This window comes from Poecilia latipinna, unplaced genomic scaffold (genome assembly GCF_001443285.1).
Source record: "Poecilia latipinna isolate Pla-1442-1.1 unplaced genomic scaffold, P_latipinna-1.0 Scaffold2218, whole genome shotgun sequence".
Lineage (NCBI taxonomy): Eukaryota > Metazoa > Chordata > Actinopteri > Cyprinodontiformes > Poeciliidae > Poecilia > Poecilia latipinna.
Window position 1 is genome coordinate 26601 of NW_015114834.1, and position 13757 is coordinate 40357.

Sequence of the window (13757 nt, forward strand, 5' to 3'; positions counted from 1 at the left end):
ATATATATATATATATATATATATATATATATATATATATATATATATATATATATATATATATACACAAAGTGCAACACAAATAAAATGCAATATTTGTTAAATTAATAGGCAAAAAAGGAACAAAATTCTGCCTGGTGCATCTTTAAGAAGTGTTAACTAGCACAGAGGTCACGTAACGGTAAGCAGTTCTGCCTACCTGTAAATATATCAGAGTCCAGACTACGGAGCTCAGGTTAAAAAGAGATTTGTCCTAGTTTTTGGAAGTTGTGGCCCATTCCAGGAGAGCCAGCTGGATGGGCAGAAGGACAGATGCTGGACAGGCCTAACAAAGCAATTCAGAAAAGAAGATATGGAATCAGAGTCAGATGATAGACTCTGTTACTTCAACAACATGATAAATTGGTTTTTATTAATCATATACAATTAAATAGTAATGGAAATTGATCATTAATTTTCTCCGCCACCTACAGCATCTGGAAATCTTAAAAATACAAGGATCCATCTCCACAGTCTTTAAATTAAATGGAATGTAAACATGTTCACAATAAATATAACACCCCACATACTCTCAACCACGTATGGTCATTGGGCTATAACAGGCTGTAAACAAAACACCACACAGCAGGACAATAACAGCCAACACAAAAGTCCGCATTTCTAATATCTTATATCCCACAAATATATCTTACTTGGTACTCTTGGAATCAGTAAAATAAAAGATTTTACCGGGTCCAAAGTACTCAACAGAACAAAACCTCTCAGACAATTCTTTCAATGGTTTTATGAAGTGAACCAAAGCAAACCCAGACTTCTTGACCGTGCTCTAATCAAATTTTAACCAACCCTGTTTACCGGCGTACATGTTCTCAATCTGACCTGAAGCGAACAACATCCGCTTCACGTTAATTACTTACACCTAAACGGATCATCTCATTTCCCTTTTCAACCCCGAGTTAAAGAATCAGCAGGATGATAACGCCGATATGCACATACAGGCAACAGCAGTCATAATTGAAGACCATTACTTACACTTCGCTGCCGCTAACGCAGTAGGAAGAGCAGCCAGTCATAGCAAAGAGTTTATACTTCCTTTTAGTTTTGCTACATATTTCCGACATCTAGTATACGGTGCTAATGACAGAGTAACTTGTTGTAAAGCTAAATGAACCCAGTCGGTACAGTGAAAGTAAAACCGGCTCGTGCTAACAAGCTAGTGAAACCGACTACAGTATGCTAGCCTCTCCTAAATAAGGTAGAGGAAGAATGTCCAGTTAGCCGATGTCAGCGAGCTATGGAGCTTCCAAGTTAAAACATTTAATCTAATTACGTTTTCCGTATGCATGTTACTATTACTATGTGATGACGGTGCACCTGCATTTGTTAGAACTGTGAAACTTGATCTAATAATCCATAAGGTGATAAGACTGCAAAACATGTTTTGTGTTAGCCAGTCAACGATAGCCGGTTTTATGAAGGCTGCTGGCTAATCGTCTGTAAGGCAGAGAGTACACCTACCGACTGGCAGCTGGAAACGACAAATCTTGAGCATGTAGCTTATCCCGCCATTAGCCTTTGACCTTACCAGTACGAATCTGGAAACAATATTATATTCCAGAAAGGAAAATAATGTGTTCAAAAGTGATTCTAGCAGGCGCCAAAAGGTAGATCTTCGGACTGTACTTTTCAAGATGGCGGTTCCGCCAACTTCGACGACCCCCTCCCCCACTACAGCTGCAACGTTTGTCAGTATGTCAACCAATACAGCGACACGATTGGCCACATGCCTCATCGCTCAAAGAAGGTCCCGAGCTTTCATTGGACGTGAATCTCGTTGCTTCCGGGCGTCATTTTATCGCAGTATTTGGATTCGGTGGCCATGAAAATCAGTTTGTAAAGCTACTGTTTTCTGAATAGCAGAAGTAATGAAAAAAACAGAAGTAAAAAAAAAAATAGATAATGCGCGTATTTTCATGCTTGATGATCATTATTTGGACAGGTGCGTTTTTATATAAATAATGGCTCCGCCCATAGGTTTGTTTTGAATTTACAACCAAACTGCACGTCAGAGCTCCTAGGTTAAAATCCCCTTGTAAATAAAATAGATAAGTGATATAAAATGGCTTCTTAAGCAATTTAAAGTCATCTATCTATCTATCTATCTATCTATCTATCTATCTATCTATCTATCTATCTATCTATCTATCTATCTATCTATCTATCGGTATCTAACTGCTAATATTATATTATATTATATTATATTATATTATATTGTATTATATTATATTATATTATATTATATTATATTATATTATGAAGTCTTGTCAAAAAGATTAAAATAGGGTTTGCGGACAGAAATCTTACCAAATGAAATCAACGGGTGAATAAAATTTCTAGTAGAACGTCCAGCTCATATCGACTTTGAAAAATAAATTCTAAATTTTTTTAAGTATATTGACTTATTGCAAGATTACGGAAGAGGATTATGGTCACTGAAAATAAATAAATAAATAAAATAAATAATAATAATAATAATAATAATAATAATAATAATAATAATAATAATAATAATAATAATAATAATAATATTACTGACATTTTTCTCAGTGGCCCAGAAAAAAAAAATCTCAGAATTCAGAGGAGAAAAGGCCAGATTTTTTTTTTTTTTCCAGTGGCCCTGATCTTCTTCCGTACAAGTTACACTATTATGTTTATTTCTAAGATTATTATTGCTTTGGTTAAGTATCTTGAAGAAGTTATTTGTGTTTTATATGTTAAACATAAAATAATTTGGTCGGAGGTGAACTGAGTAGCTACTTCTGTTTAACTACCGCTGAGTTTATGCTTTTATTTTTGGTAATTTTCTTGTGAACGTATCTATGGTAACGGAACGCAGTTCTACCTGGAAATGTTAACCGCAATACACAGAAAAGGTTAACATCAAAACAGGGAAAAAAAGATAGAAATTAACCTCATTTAACTTAAGTCCATGAGGCAACAAGGTTAGTAACTAGGACTGATATGTATTTGAGTAACTTGAAGTGTTTATGAAAAAAAATCTGTTAGCTTGAGTAAATAATCACGTAAGCATCAACTAAATGACGACTTTCTTAACATAAAGTACAAACTGACTTTTTACAATTTGTTCAAGAAGAATGTAAATCTTTAAAAAAGTCTTTGTAGAATAGAGTATTTTGAACATTTGACCCTTCTATGTCTAGTGTTTTTATATGTATTTTTCAAAATATGTCCAACAATAAATATGCTTAGTTGTTGATGAAATTGTTTATGTTTAGTGAAAATTAAGAGAGAGACTGATATTTAAGACCAACATAGCGCATGAATATGGTGAAGTGATTGGCATTTGATTTATTAATCTTTTTATGTAAAGGTGGACCTTAAAATATTGTTGAAATTGCCAAGTTGGTTGTTTTTTTTTCCCAGGGACATTAAACGCAGCACTTGACTTGGACAAATCCTATTCCTTATAATCGTCTCTGCACGGCTCTGAGGGATCCGATACGGGGATACTGACATCATTCTGTCATTGGTCAGCAGTGACAGACTGTAGGGTGGAATATAACCTTCAGCCTCACAGATCAAGCCAGACTGCATCTTCCTCTGACGGCGAGACCAGGACAGAGCAGCGAGCGGCCGTTTTCCCCATCTCAACACCGTCATGGATTTATGTGTTATTATAGAGCAAATGGAGACGGAAGAGCAAGACAAGGCGCTGGCGGTGTTACAGAGCTTCAATAAAGAGGTAAACACAGCTACAGCTGGCAGCAGGGCGTCACCCAGCAGTATGTCAGACCGTCTGCTTTTCTGTCTGTTCAGATGATCATGGTTTATTCATTTCCAATGTTTGCTTGCTAGTTTGGGGCTTTTTGACTGGGCAGTTGCCTTTCCTTTCCCAATTCTGAGCTAGTTTCAAAAGTTCCACCAATGATAATTTCTGACAATCAGAGGAAACAAACCACAGCCCATAAAATCAGCTTTATAAACTTAGCACAACTTGGATTGTAATCAGCTGCTTTTTTTATTTTGTTTTACATGAGGTAGAAGGTTCTAGGACCAGTTTGTTCAGCAGTCCTTTACTTCCTTTGTGGGCTTGTCCTCATATATATTGTTCTATTATTTAACAAGCAGTAAGACACAGGCCCTAGGACTGTTTCACAGTTGTTAATAAGGAGCTGAGATAGGCAGAGTACCCAAAAATTTTACTCAGTAATAGAGTACTTGAATACTTTTTACATTTGTCAAAGTAAAAAGTATTTCACTTTTATTAAAGTAAAAGTAAAAAGTCCAAAAAATTACTCAATTAAGAGTAAAAAAAGTATTTGGTAAAAAGGCAACTCAAGTACTGAGTAAATGATAAAAATATCAATCATTTAATATTTTAAAACAATCTCATCAGCCAGACCAAAATTGTAAAGTTAAGTGTACATTTTGGTATTTTATGACCAGAATGATTAATATGAATAACACAATTACATAATAGGAAAATCAGACAACAACAACAACAAAAAACATTTTTCCTTATCAGTTTCTTTCAATATGAAATTTCTGAAACAAAAACTGGAGGTGTGTGTCTGGTGAATTTTTAGTTAAATTATGTTTGTTCTTCATTTATTGAAGGTAGATGACTCAGAAATGTTGCTCAAGTGAAAGTAGCAGTACTTCATAATAAAATTACTCAAGTAAAAACTACAGCATAAGATAAGGTAATTATATTTACATAGTGCATTTTCAGCAACAAGGCAGTTCAAAGTGCCTAGAGAAAATACCCTTAAACTAAGCAAAAAGTTACTCAAGTAAATGCTACTACGGTAGTTATTACCCCACTTTGATAAGAAGCATTAACAAAAGTCACATTTGTGGGGTCTTTTGGCACGAGGAAGCTTAAGGAAGTAACATGATGAGTGGATTGTTAGTGGAACAAGCTGTTCCTGCATGGAAAAAGATGCCTTGCTTAAAAAAATGAAGAACAAGAAAAAACATGCAATACATGGATCCAAAATAGAACAAAAATAACAGGAACAATAAGGAGGTAACAGGAGAAACCAGCAAGGGATGTAAGCAGGAAAAGGTTTTAAATACTGTCAGAATGAATGAGGGAACAAAAGACCTGGGCTGATGAGCTAACAGGTTGCAGGTATGAGGGGAGAGAGAGAAAGAGGTGGTGACACAGGGGGCGAGAGAGAGTACACAGGGGACTGGAAAATAAATCTAGCACTAAAGAATAACTAGATCTAAGAAACATGATTAAACTAGAATAAATAGAGACAAGAAACAAACTAGAATCTCTAAGAAGAACTGAACTAAGAACAGAAACAAGACTGATCTAATCAAAGAAAGAGGGTAAGGAATACAAAATAATAAACCTGAAAATAACACAGAATCCTAACAGTATCATGCAATAGCGTGTTCTACTCGTTAAATCCCAGACTTGTGGTTTTCCTTTCTGGACTTCTTTTCAATTATTCCCTCTGCTCCTTATTTTAGAAATCCCAGATCCTTTCTAGTTGAATCATAGATATCTTTGCACAGGCACGTGCAGAGAGGGGAGCTGGGGGTGCTTGAGCACCTGCCCTTTTAGTGGTCTCTGCACAGCCCTGTCTTTGCATGTGTACCAAATTACATTTGAATCAAACCTTTTTTTCTGGATGCTTAACTGAGTTCTAAGCCATGCGCATGATGTAAACTTTAGTGTCAGTGTCAGTGCTAATATTATTTAAATTAATTAAACTTTGGCCCTTGAAGAACAAAGCACATATCACAAAGAAGACGAAAACCCGTTGGAAAATGGCTTATTAATTTAACCAGCATACAAATTTGTATAGTATTATTACATTTCAGTAAATTAGAATACATGTTCAGATGAGGCTTATTTGTCATATTATAAGGGCCATTAAAAATAACTTTTAAGAAGGTAATAAACATGCATTTCCTTAAGCCCACATTTTTGTACTTTTTTTTATTGTCAATTTGATATATTTAAATATCCTAAATTTTTTTCTTAGCTGTAAGTGAAAAATCATGGTTAACAGGAATAAAGGCTTGAAAACACCAGTCCATGTGGAATTAGTTTATATTATACTTTATTTATTTCAGAGTTACCAAAATAAATAAACTTTTCAATGATATTCTAATTCATTGAGATGCACCTTTATGCTTTTAAGTTTGGAAAATATGTGCTTAAAGAATTTAAAATGCATTCTACAAATGTTTTTGGATTAAAGTAATTTAAAGGTGAGAACAGATTTCCTACTCAGTTGTGGTTCTACAGAGTTGGAAACGCATTTGAGAAATAATTCATTATGAAGCCGTTAGGATTTAGATTTATGTTAAGAAGAGCATTAAACTTCAAGACAAAGTGTCTTTATTTGAAAAATGAGAGTGGTGCTTATTTAAATGTTTTAATGTTATTTATTTCAAGTTTTTTTAGGTGTGAGAGTTTTATAGTTTTGAGAGAGTTTTCTAAAACCTTTCTCTAAACCAGTGTTTTTCAACCTTTTTTAAGCCAAGGTACATTGTTTTAATTGAAAAAATCACGAGGAACACCACCAACCAAAAATGTAAACAAAGATACTCTGTAGCCACCTATATTACATATATAGTCATTCTTATCAAAGTGTCTTGAATAGGAATCAAATAAACACACAAAAAAGCGCGTTCTTCTTTGATTTCCAATTTTGACTTCCAATGATTCACTTCCTGCTAAAGAGCCCCCTGGTGGTTGAAGAAAAATCCACAGAAAAGCTGCATGTTCAAAGTGTAGGAAAAAAGTAGCAGCTTATAGTCCGGAAAATACGGTAGGTGAAATTAGATAATTTCCACGGCACACCTGACGATCACTCACGGTACACTAGTGTGCTGCGGCACAGTGGTTGAAAAACACTGCTCTAAAGAGATCCATGTATCCATTTCCCACCCACTTCAGATGTTTTCAGGTTTGGAGGGTTGGGGCGCAGGGGGTTGTCGCTAATCCCTCTCTCTCTTCCTCAGCCTTTGAGCAAGAGGTGGGATTCCCCTCAGACAGGTCACCAGTTTATCACAGTGCAACTCAGAGACACAGAGGACAATGAGTAATGCACACACAACTCAACTGAGGGCAATTTAAAGTGGCCAATAACACTCTAGGCCTGTTAGAGAGAATGTGAAAACTTCATGCAAAAAGAGCCCATGCTGAGATTTGAACCAAACCTTTTTGTTGCAGAGCAGCAATGCTAACAACTGTGCCACATATTAGTCATGTCTTCATATCTGTTCAGCAGTGTCTTGAAGCTCTGCTTCTTCTGCCTGCGTTTTAATCGAGACAAATAATCACAGACTCCCAGCTAAGCAGATTTTCTCTTTAAAGTCAAAAGTAAGCAGAGTTTCAGTTGCTGTGGGTTACATGGATACAGTATATTTTACCTGTTGGACTAAATCGATAGTTTCAAAGTTGGTGCACACTCCACTGGATCTGTGCAGCTGATCAGCCAGGAGAGCTATTTGGTGCTGTTCTATAAGCCAACGTCTGTGTGGGAGTTGATCTTGACAGCAATTGGATTAGACTCACAGTTACACAAATAGAGTCACACAGCCAAGCCAAATCCCACTCCAATAATGAGCTCTTAGGTTTGAAGGGCTTAAAGATGAAGAAACTTTTGTCAAATTAGTTAAACTGTGTGTTAGGTTCAGTTTTTCTTCTGTTTCCTTCAAATTGCATTTTCTAATAGCGCCATTGATAGCAGGCAATTTAAACCACTTTAGTGTAAGAAAATACTTGTAAAGCTTACATTAGTTTAAGAAAAAGAATTCCATAAAATACATTTCAAATCTCATTATATACTGTCTCATAGTATATTATGAGACAATATATAAGTACAGATAGATATAATGTAATTCTCTGTAACCTGAGCTATAGATGGTTAGACATTCTGTATGAAGAACAATGGAGCTCTGAGGAGCCCCAGATATGATTTTTGTTTTGTTTGTTTTTATTTTATAATTGTACAAGGAAAAGAAGATTTGAAATGAAATCAGTGCAGCATCATTATTGTTTCATGAAGCCAATAAAGAAAAAGAAAAACATGATATATGAAACATGAGGCAAATTTAAAATAATATTTAAGGCTCAAGTGGTACTGGAGACTTTGTTTCTAATAAATTATCGATTTCTATTTACTGTCTTCCTTCAGCAATGGTTAATTGTCCTGTGCCTTCAGCTCTATTTCTTTTTTGCAGATGAGCCAGTGCTTCACATTCAACAGAGAAGAGGAACAGGAGAGAAAGGTACTTGTAAGATTTCCAATTTAGATTCCATATTTATTTGCTTTTCGGTTTAAAAGAGTCCAACATGGATTCAAAGATTTTCTGGACGTAACCTACAAAAACAACCCAACTTTATGTCTTTATTCGCTTTTTTCTTTCTTGTTTGCTTGGCTGGTGAATTAGGAAGCAAAACAACAAAAGGTATTAAGAAAAGATAGTGTCCATAAGTTACCTACAAACTTATGGACACTCTAAGTATCCATAAGTCACGTAGGTGACTGCCTTCAGAAGTCACCTACGTAGTAATCAGTCAGTTTGTGAGTAAATTAGTGTCACCTATCTGTTAACATTTGTTAACACTTTGCAATTAGTTTTCAGAGCAGCCTATGTTTGTGCAAAGAAAATAACCTTTTTAAACGTGCACTGGCTGCAAATGTACCAGGCTAAAAAGTCTTATTGATACAATTTTGGACCATTTGTCCAAACCAATAAACAAAAATCTGTTGTGCATAGCAACCTTTATATCTTCCCACAAATGCAAATATTTATATTCTGCTTTTCCCAATATGCCCAAATATTTCCTTTATCTGGAGCATATTCACTGAGGGTCTCTGATATCAGGACAAAATATCTCAAAAACCTGCACACGATGCTGCAATCTAAGGAACTCTAAGAACAGATAAAAAACAGTCATGGACTGTTCATTTATGTCCATGACATCTAAATAGATGTCCATGACTGTTTTTTATCTGTTCTTAGAGTTCCTTAGATTGCAGCATCGTGTGCAGGTTTTTGAGATATTTTGTCCTACTCCAGGTTGTCAGACAGGTTCTTACTGAGTTACTTATTGATCCTATAGGTGTGACAATAATCACGCCTAGGTGTGACTAGTGAAATTGAACTCAGTGCATCATCTATTGTTTTACATATTTGTTTAAACTGCCCCTATCAGTTTGGTATGAGACCGATAATCCATGGAAATATCTGACTCCTGTGCCTCCTCCCAGTGCTCCCAGTGCTCTGCAGATATACACAACCAATTAGAGCCAGGAGGAGTGTCTTAGCACTCAGTCAAGATAGTGTATGTGCTGCTCCCAACCTTGGCCCTTTCTCTTTGCTACGCTACAGCTGGTTCACCACAATGGTACCTGCCAAGAATACTCACGCTAGTTAACATGGCACTGATGACAGCAGATAAACACTTTTCTTGGAATGATAAGTTGTTTCTCTGCCATTAGCATATTAAGCAGCGCTTACGTGAGGTTGATTGACAGTGCTAAGGCATTCCTCCTGGCTCTGATTGATTGTTTTTCACATATTTTTCATAAAAGTTACATGCTGCTGCTTAAATTGTTTTTTTAAATTCATATTAGAACAGAACTAGATTTTAAATATAAGAAAAAATATTGATTATATTTTTCTTCATATTGCTTAGCATGTGATTAGTGTGATTTAAAAAGTGAAAACTTGAATCAATGTGTAGTAACATGACAGCTAATTACTTTTTCACAGTACTGCAGCATTTTGTTTAACTTCGTTTTTTTTCTTTTTTTTAATGTTTACATTGCGATGACGATTACATTTCCATTTTTGGTAACACTTTATTTGAAGGGGGTTGAATAAGACTGTCATGACACTGTCATAAACATGACATAACACCTGTCATGAACATCAATAAGTCTTCATGAATATTTATGACTGTTGTCATAAAGCGTCATTCGGTAAATTATGACACTTTTAATACAAAGTTGACATTATTCAAAATGTCTTTGTTATGACAACTTGACATTAACCAAGAAATCATTACTGATATAAATTTGTTATAAAATAATTAATGATTTCACTTTAAAAATTAGGTAACTTTATGTTATTAAAGGTAAAGTTTAAACAGTAATGATATATTGGTTAATGTCAAGTTGTCATAACAAAGACATTTTGAATAATGTCAACTTTGTATTAAAAGTGTCATAATTTACCGAATGACGCTTTATGACAACAGTCATAAATATTCATGAAGGCTTATTCATGTTCATGACAGGTGTTATGTCATGTTTATGAAAGTGTCTTGACAATCTTATTCACCCCCCTTCAAATAAAGTGTTACCCCATTTTTTCTTTTGACCTACAAGAATGAAATCTCTGTGGCCAATTATTGCTCCTAACATCAAATTTTATTAACTGTGTCTGTGAAACAGCGTCTGGGCGAGCTGGTGCTCAGTTTCCTCAGCAGGGAGTTGCAACCATCCTGTCTGCTGGCATGTCTAGAGACGGTTCGAATCTTGACCAGAGACAAAGAATGTTTGGATCCATTCATCAGCCGCTCAGCTATGCTCACACTTGCCCACTATTCTGGCATTGCCCATCTTGCTGCACCTTCCCAAGGCCTATTGGAGGAGAGCAAAGGTAACTATTGTTATTTAGTGGTAATTGTCTGCCTTGTGTTTCAGCAAACCAGAATAATACCTCCATCCATCCATCATCTTACACGCTTAGGAGGGTTCAAGGGGTGCTGGTGCCTATCTCGAGTGGTAAACAGGCAATAGGTGGGGTCACCCTGGACAGGTCACCAGTTTATCCCAAGGACATTCACACACTCACACATAATGAGAATTAGGGAGATAAGTGAACCTGACCATGGAAGGAAGCCAGAGAACCCACAAATGCACAGGGAGAACATGCAAACTCCATGCAGAATGACCCCGGGTCAGGATTTGAAAAAGGCTCTTTCTCCTTCCTTTGTTTTGGTCACAATCTTTTTTTTTCATAGCTTTTTGGCTCAGCTCTTTCTTCACTCCAACAGACTGGAGCAACACATGCATTACTGCAGACAAAGCCACAATCCATCTATCCTTCTCCTGCTCCATCCCACCGTCACTTATGAACAAGACACCCAGATTCTTGAAGTCCTCTGCTTCAGCCTTAAGGCAAAGACTGACAATGAACATTGTGGGTAGTTGACTAAACCATTAAAGAAGCTTCACATTATCTTAAATAAATATAATGTTTCTATAAGCACATCTTATTTGCCTGTGTTCTAATTGAGACGTGACCAAGGAAATGGTGTAAGTAGGAGTTTTGTAAGGAACGTGCATTCTGTCCGCGTAACCACAAAAACATAAACGACTAAAAGATTGGTATATCATTAAAGAAACTCTGGGATTATTCACTTGTGGTAACTGAACGAGTAAGGTTTTCATGGACATGATTTATTTTTATAAAAAAAATTACTATTGGTTTTTAGTGATTCTTCAGTCACTACAAATTAAATTTTTTTTTGTGATTGAAAATTTTAAAAAGAACAAAACTGTAACAGTCTGATAAAGAATTGAAGTTAATTATGTTTTTGTGGTACCTTTCCTGTGCCTATGACCTATTTTTTTCTGGAAGAGGTTGTTGTGGAGAAGGATGGAAAAGAGGCAGCAGAGGACTCCAGTGTGACGGTAAAGGAGCCCTCCCTTCCTTCAGAAAACCATGATCAAGAAGTGATTATAGAGGCTCTCAAGTCCATCTGTAACATCCTGCTCCACAGTCTGACAGCACAGGTCAGCCTGCAGCACTTTTAGTGATGTTTTATTTATTTTAACCTGTAAAAGGTCACTATCATTTGTTGAATGGATGGCAGGTCATAGCAGCTGATCTGCACTTTATTGATGGTGTAGCAGAGAGACTGAAGCAATGTAATCATCCCACCTGGAACCATGAGGTAAGGGAGTAAATTACATACATGCTTCAATTTTAATGTAATATGTATCGAATAAAAATATTTAGCTTTTAGGTCATATAATATATGATCATTTTAAACCTGTAAACTCCTGACTGGTTCTGGTTCTCCTCTGCAAAACAGCCAAAACACTGAGTTCCTTTAACTCGAGGCCTGTAGTTTTTGATTGATAATAAATTGAACATTGATTAATACATTTGACATATATTCGATGATGATTATTCAAGAAGATTTTGATTATGTCATTTGACAAAATGTAATGTTCATTTGTTGTTTCATAATTACTGTATTATGTTGTCATGCTGTAAAACCCTTTAAACTGCCTTGTTTCTACAATGTCTCATATGAAAACTTGACATGACTTAAGCATTTTTCCAGTTTCACAACCAGCTCTATTCTAAGAAGAAAACAAGTTTAGTGAGTTGTGTTTTTCTGCCCAGGTCCGTTTCTTTGACCTGCGACTGACCTTCCTGCTGACTGCCCTGAGGGTGGATGTCAGGGCACAGCTGGCCCAGGAGCTCCGTGGAATCAAACTCCTAGGTAACTGCTTTGGAAAACAAGTGTATTTTTATCCTCTCATTCAAACTCCTATTTTTGTACCATTACCTACATCAGTTTCAAAGGTTTCAGGAGATGAGTTCCAGTTTCAGTATAATTAAGGAAATTGTACTTGAACAAGATCCAGGTCCACTCATAGAAAAAAGATTTTTGATCAAATGGACATAATTCTTTAAGAGTTGCGTGCCTTTTAAATCCCCTATTTGTGACCCCCTAACACTGTGTAATGGTCAGGTGAAAGATGAAGTAATGCGATTTGATCTATTATGAAATATTATTTTTTGCAAGCTTTATGGTTTCAGTTTTTGTCAGGTGTGATGTGTGATAAAAGAGTATCAGCAAGAATGAAGGAAAAGGTGTACAAGATGGTAGTGAGACCAGCAACGCTGTTCAGTTTAGAGACATTGGCAATGACGAAGAGGCAGGTAGAGCTGGAGGTAGTAGAGATGAAGATGTTGAGGTTCTCTTTGGGAGTGACAGGGATGGATGAAATCAGAAATTAATACATCAGAGGAACAGCTCATGACAGATGTGTAGGAGATAAAGTCCAAGAAACCAGATTGAGATGGTTTGGACATTTACAGAGGAGAGACATTGAATACATTGGTAGAAGTTTTTGTGCTAATGTTGTTGGATTATTGAGCAGACTCATATTAAATCACTTCATCTTACAGGCTTTAAAAGTTTACCCTGACAAAAAACAACCAGCTGACTTTATTCAAATATAGTCATATTGAGAGCATATTTGGAAGCTGACTGATTATGTAAATAAAGAGCAGTAGATCTGTTTGTATTAGAAATGGTTACCTCCACAGAAAAGTGTTCAGTCTTCATCAGTATACATTAAATGTCACATGAAGGAAATACTGCCAAGAATATTGCAGGTGAAAAGAGCACATTCCTATATCCTCAACAACTGCAGGAGGTTCAGCTGCAGCAAAGACATTTACTGGACTAAGGAGTACATAGAACAGAGTCATGTTGCCACAAGTGCAAATGCTGAGATTTTTTAGAAGCACAGGGAGATAAAAACTTTTGTCCTAAGACATCATAGAATATGATGCCTTAGGCCAAAAACACAAAGAACTGACAAATATGATGCCAAGTATAACAATAGACACAAGAAGAAGGATGTCCATCCTACATTGTCCTCACAGATGAATTCTGCTTCCTGTTGTTTAGGACATCTGAAACATCACTGATCTTGAGAAGAAAAGAT

The 13757-nt window shown here is 36.0% G+C and overlaps 2 protein-coding genes across 5 annotated transcripts in view; one reads left to right on the top strand and one right to left on the bottom strand.

Annotated features, from left to right (window-relative positions):
- ppp6r3 (protein phosphatase 6, regulatory subunit 3) overlaps nucleotides 1–1736 on the bottom strand; it is a 27001-nt gene extending 25265 nt beyond the window's left edge. For 3 of the 4 annotated variants that reach the window (XM_015018018.1, XM_015018019.1, XM_015018016.1), the window contains exons 1-2: nucleotides 1519–1736; nucleotides 200–325 (exon numbers count right to left, since the gene is read on the bottom strand). The gene's annotated coding sequence lies outside the window, so the exon portion shown is untranslated. The remainder of the gene's footprint in view (nucleotides 1–199; nucleotides 326–1518) is intronic. The other variant, XM_015018017.1, reaches the window with a different exon arrangement.
- Nucleotides 1737–2892: 1156 nt separating this feature from the next.
- ric8a (RIC8 guanine nucleotide exchange factor A) overlaps nucleotides 2893–13757 on the top strand; it is a 34980-nt gene continuing 24115 nt past the window's right edge. The window contains exons 1-7 of the mRNA XM_015018013.1: nucleotides 2893–3002; nucleotides 3445–3763; nucleotides 8233–8280; nucleotides 10455–10662; nucleotides 11647–11801; nucleotides 11882–11962; nucleotides 12421–12520. Of these exons, the coding sequence (XP_014873499.1) occupies nucleotides 3680–3763; nucleotides 8233–8280; nucleotides 10455–10662; nucleotides 11647–11801; nucleotides 11882–11962; nucleotides 12421–12520 (676 nt within the window). The 5' untranslated portion in view covers nucleotides 2893–3002; nucleotides 3445–3679. The remainder of the gene's footprint in view (nucleotides 3003–3444; nucleotides 3764–8232; nucleotides 8281–10454; nucleotides 10663–11646; nucleotides 11802–11881; nucleotides 11963–12420; nucleotides 12521–13757) is intronic.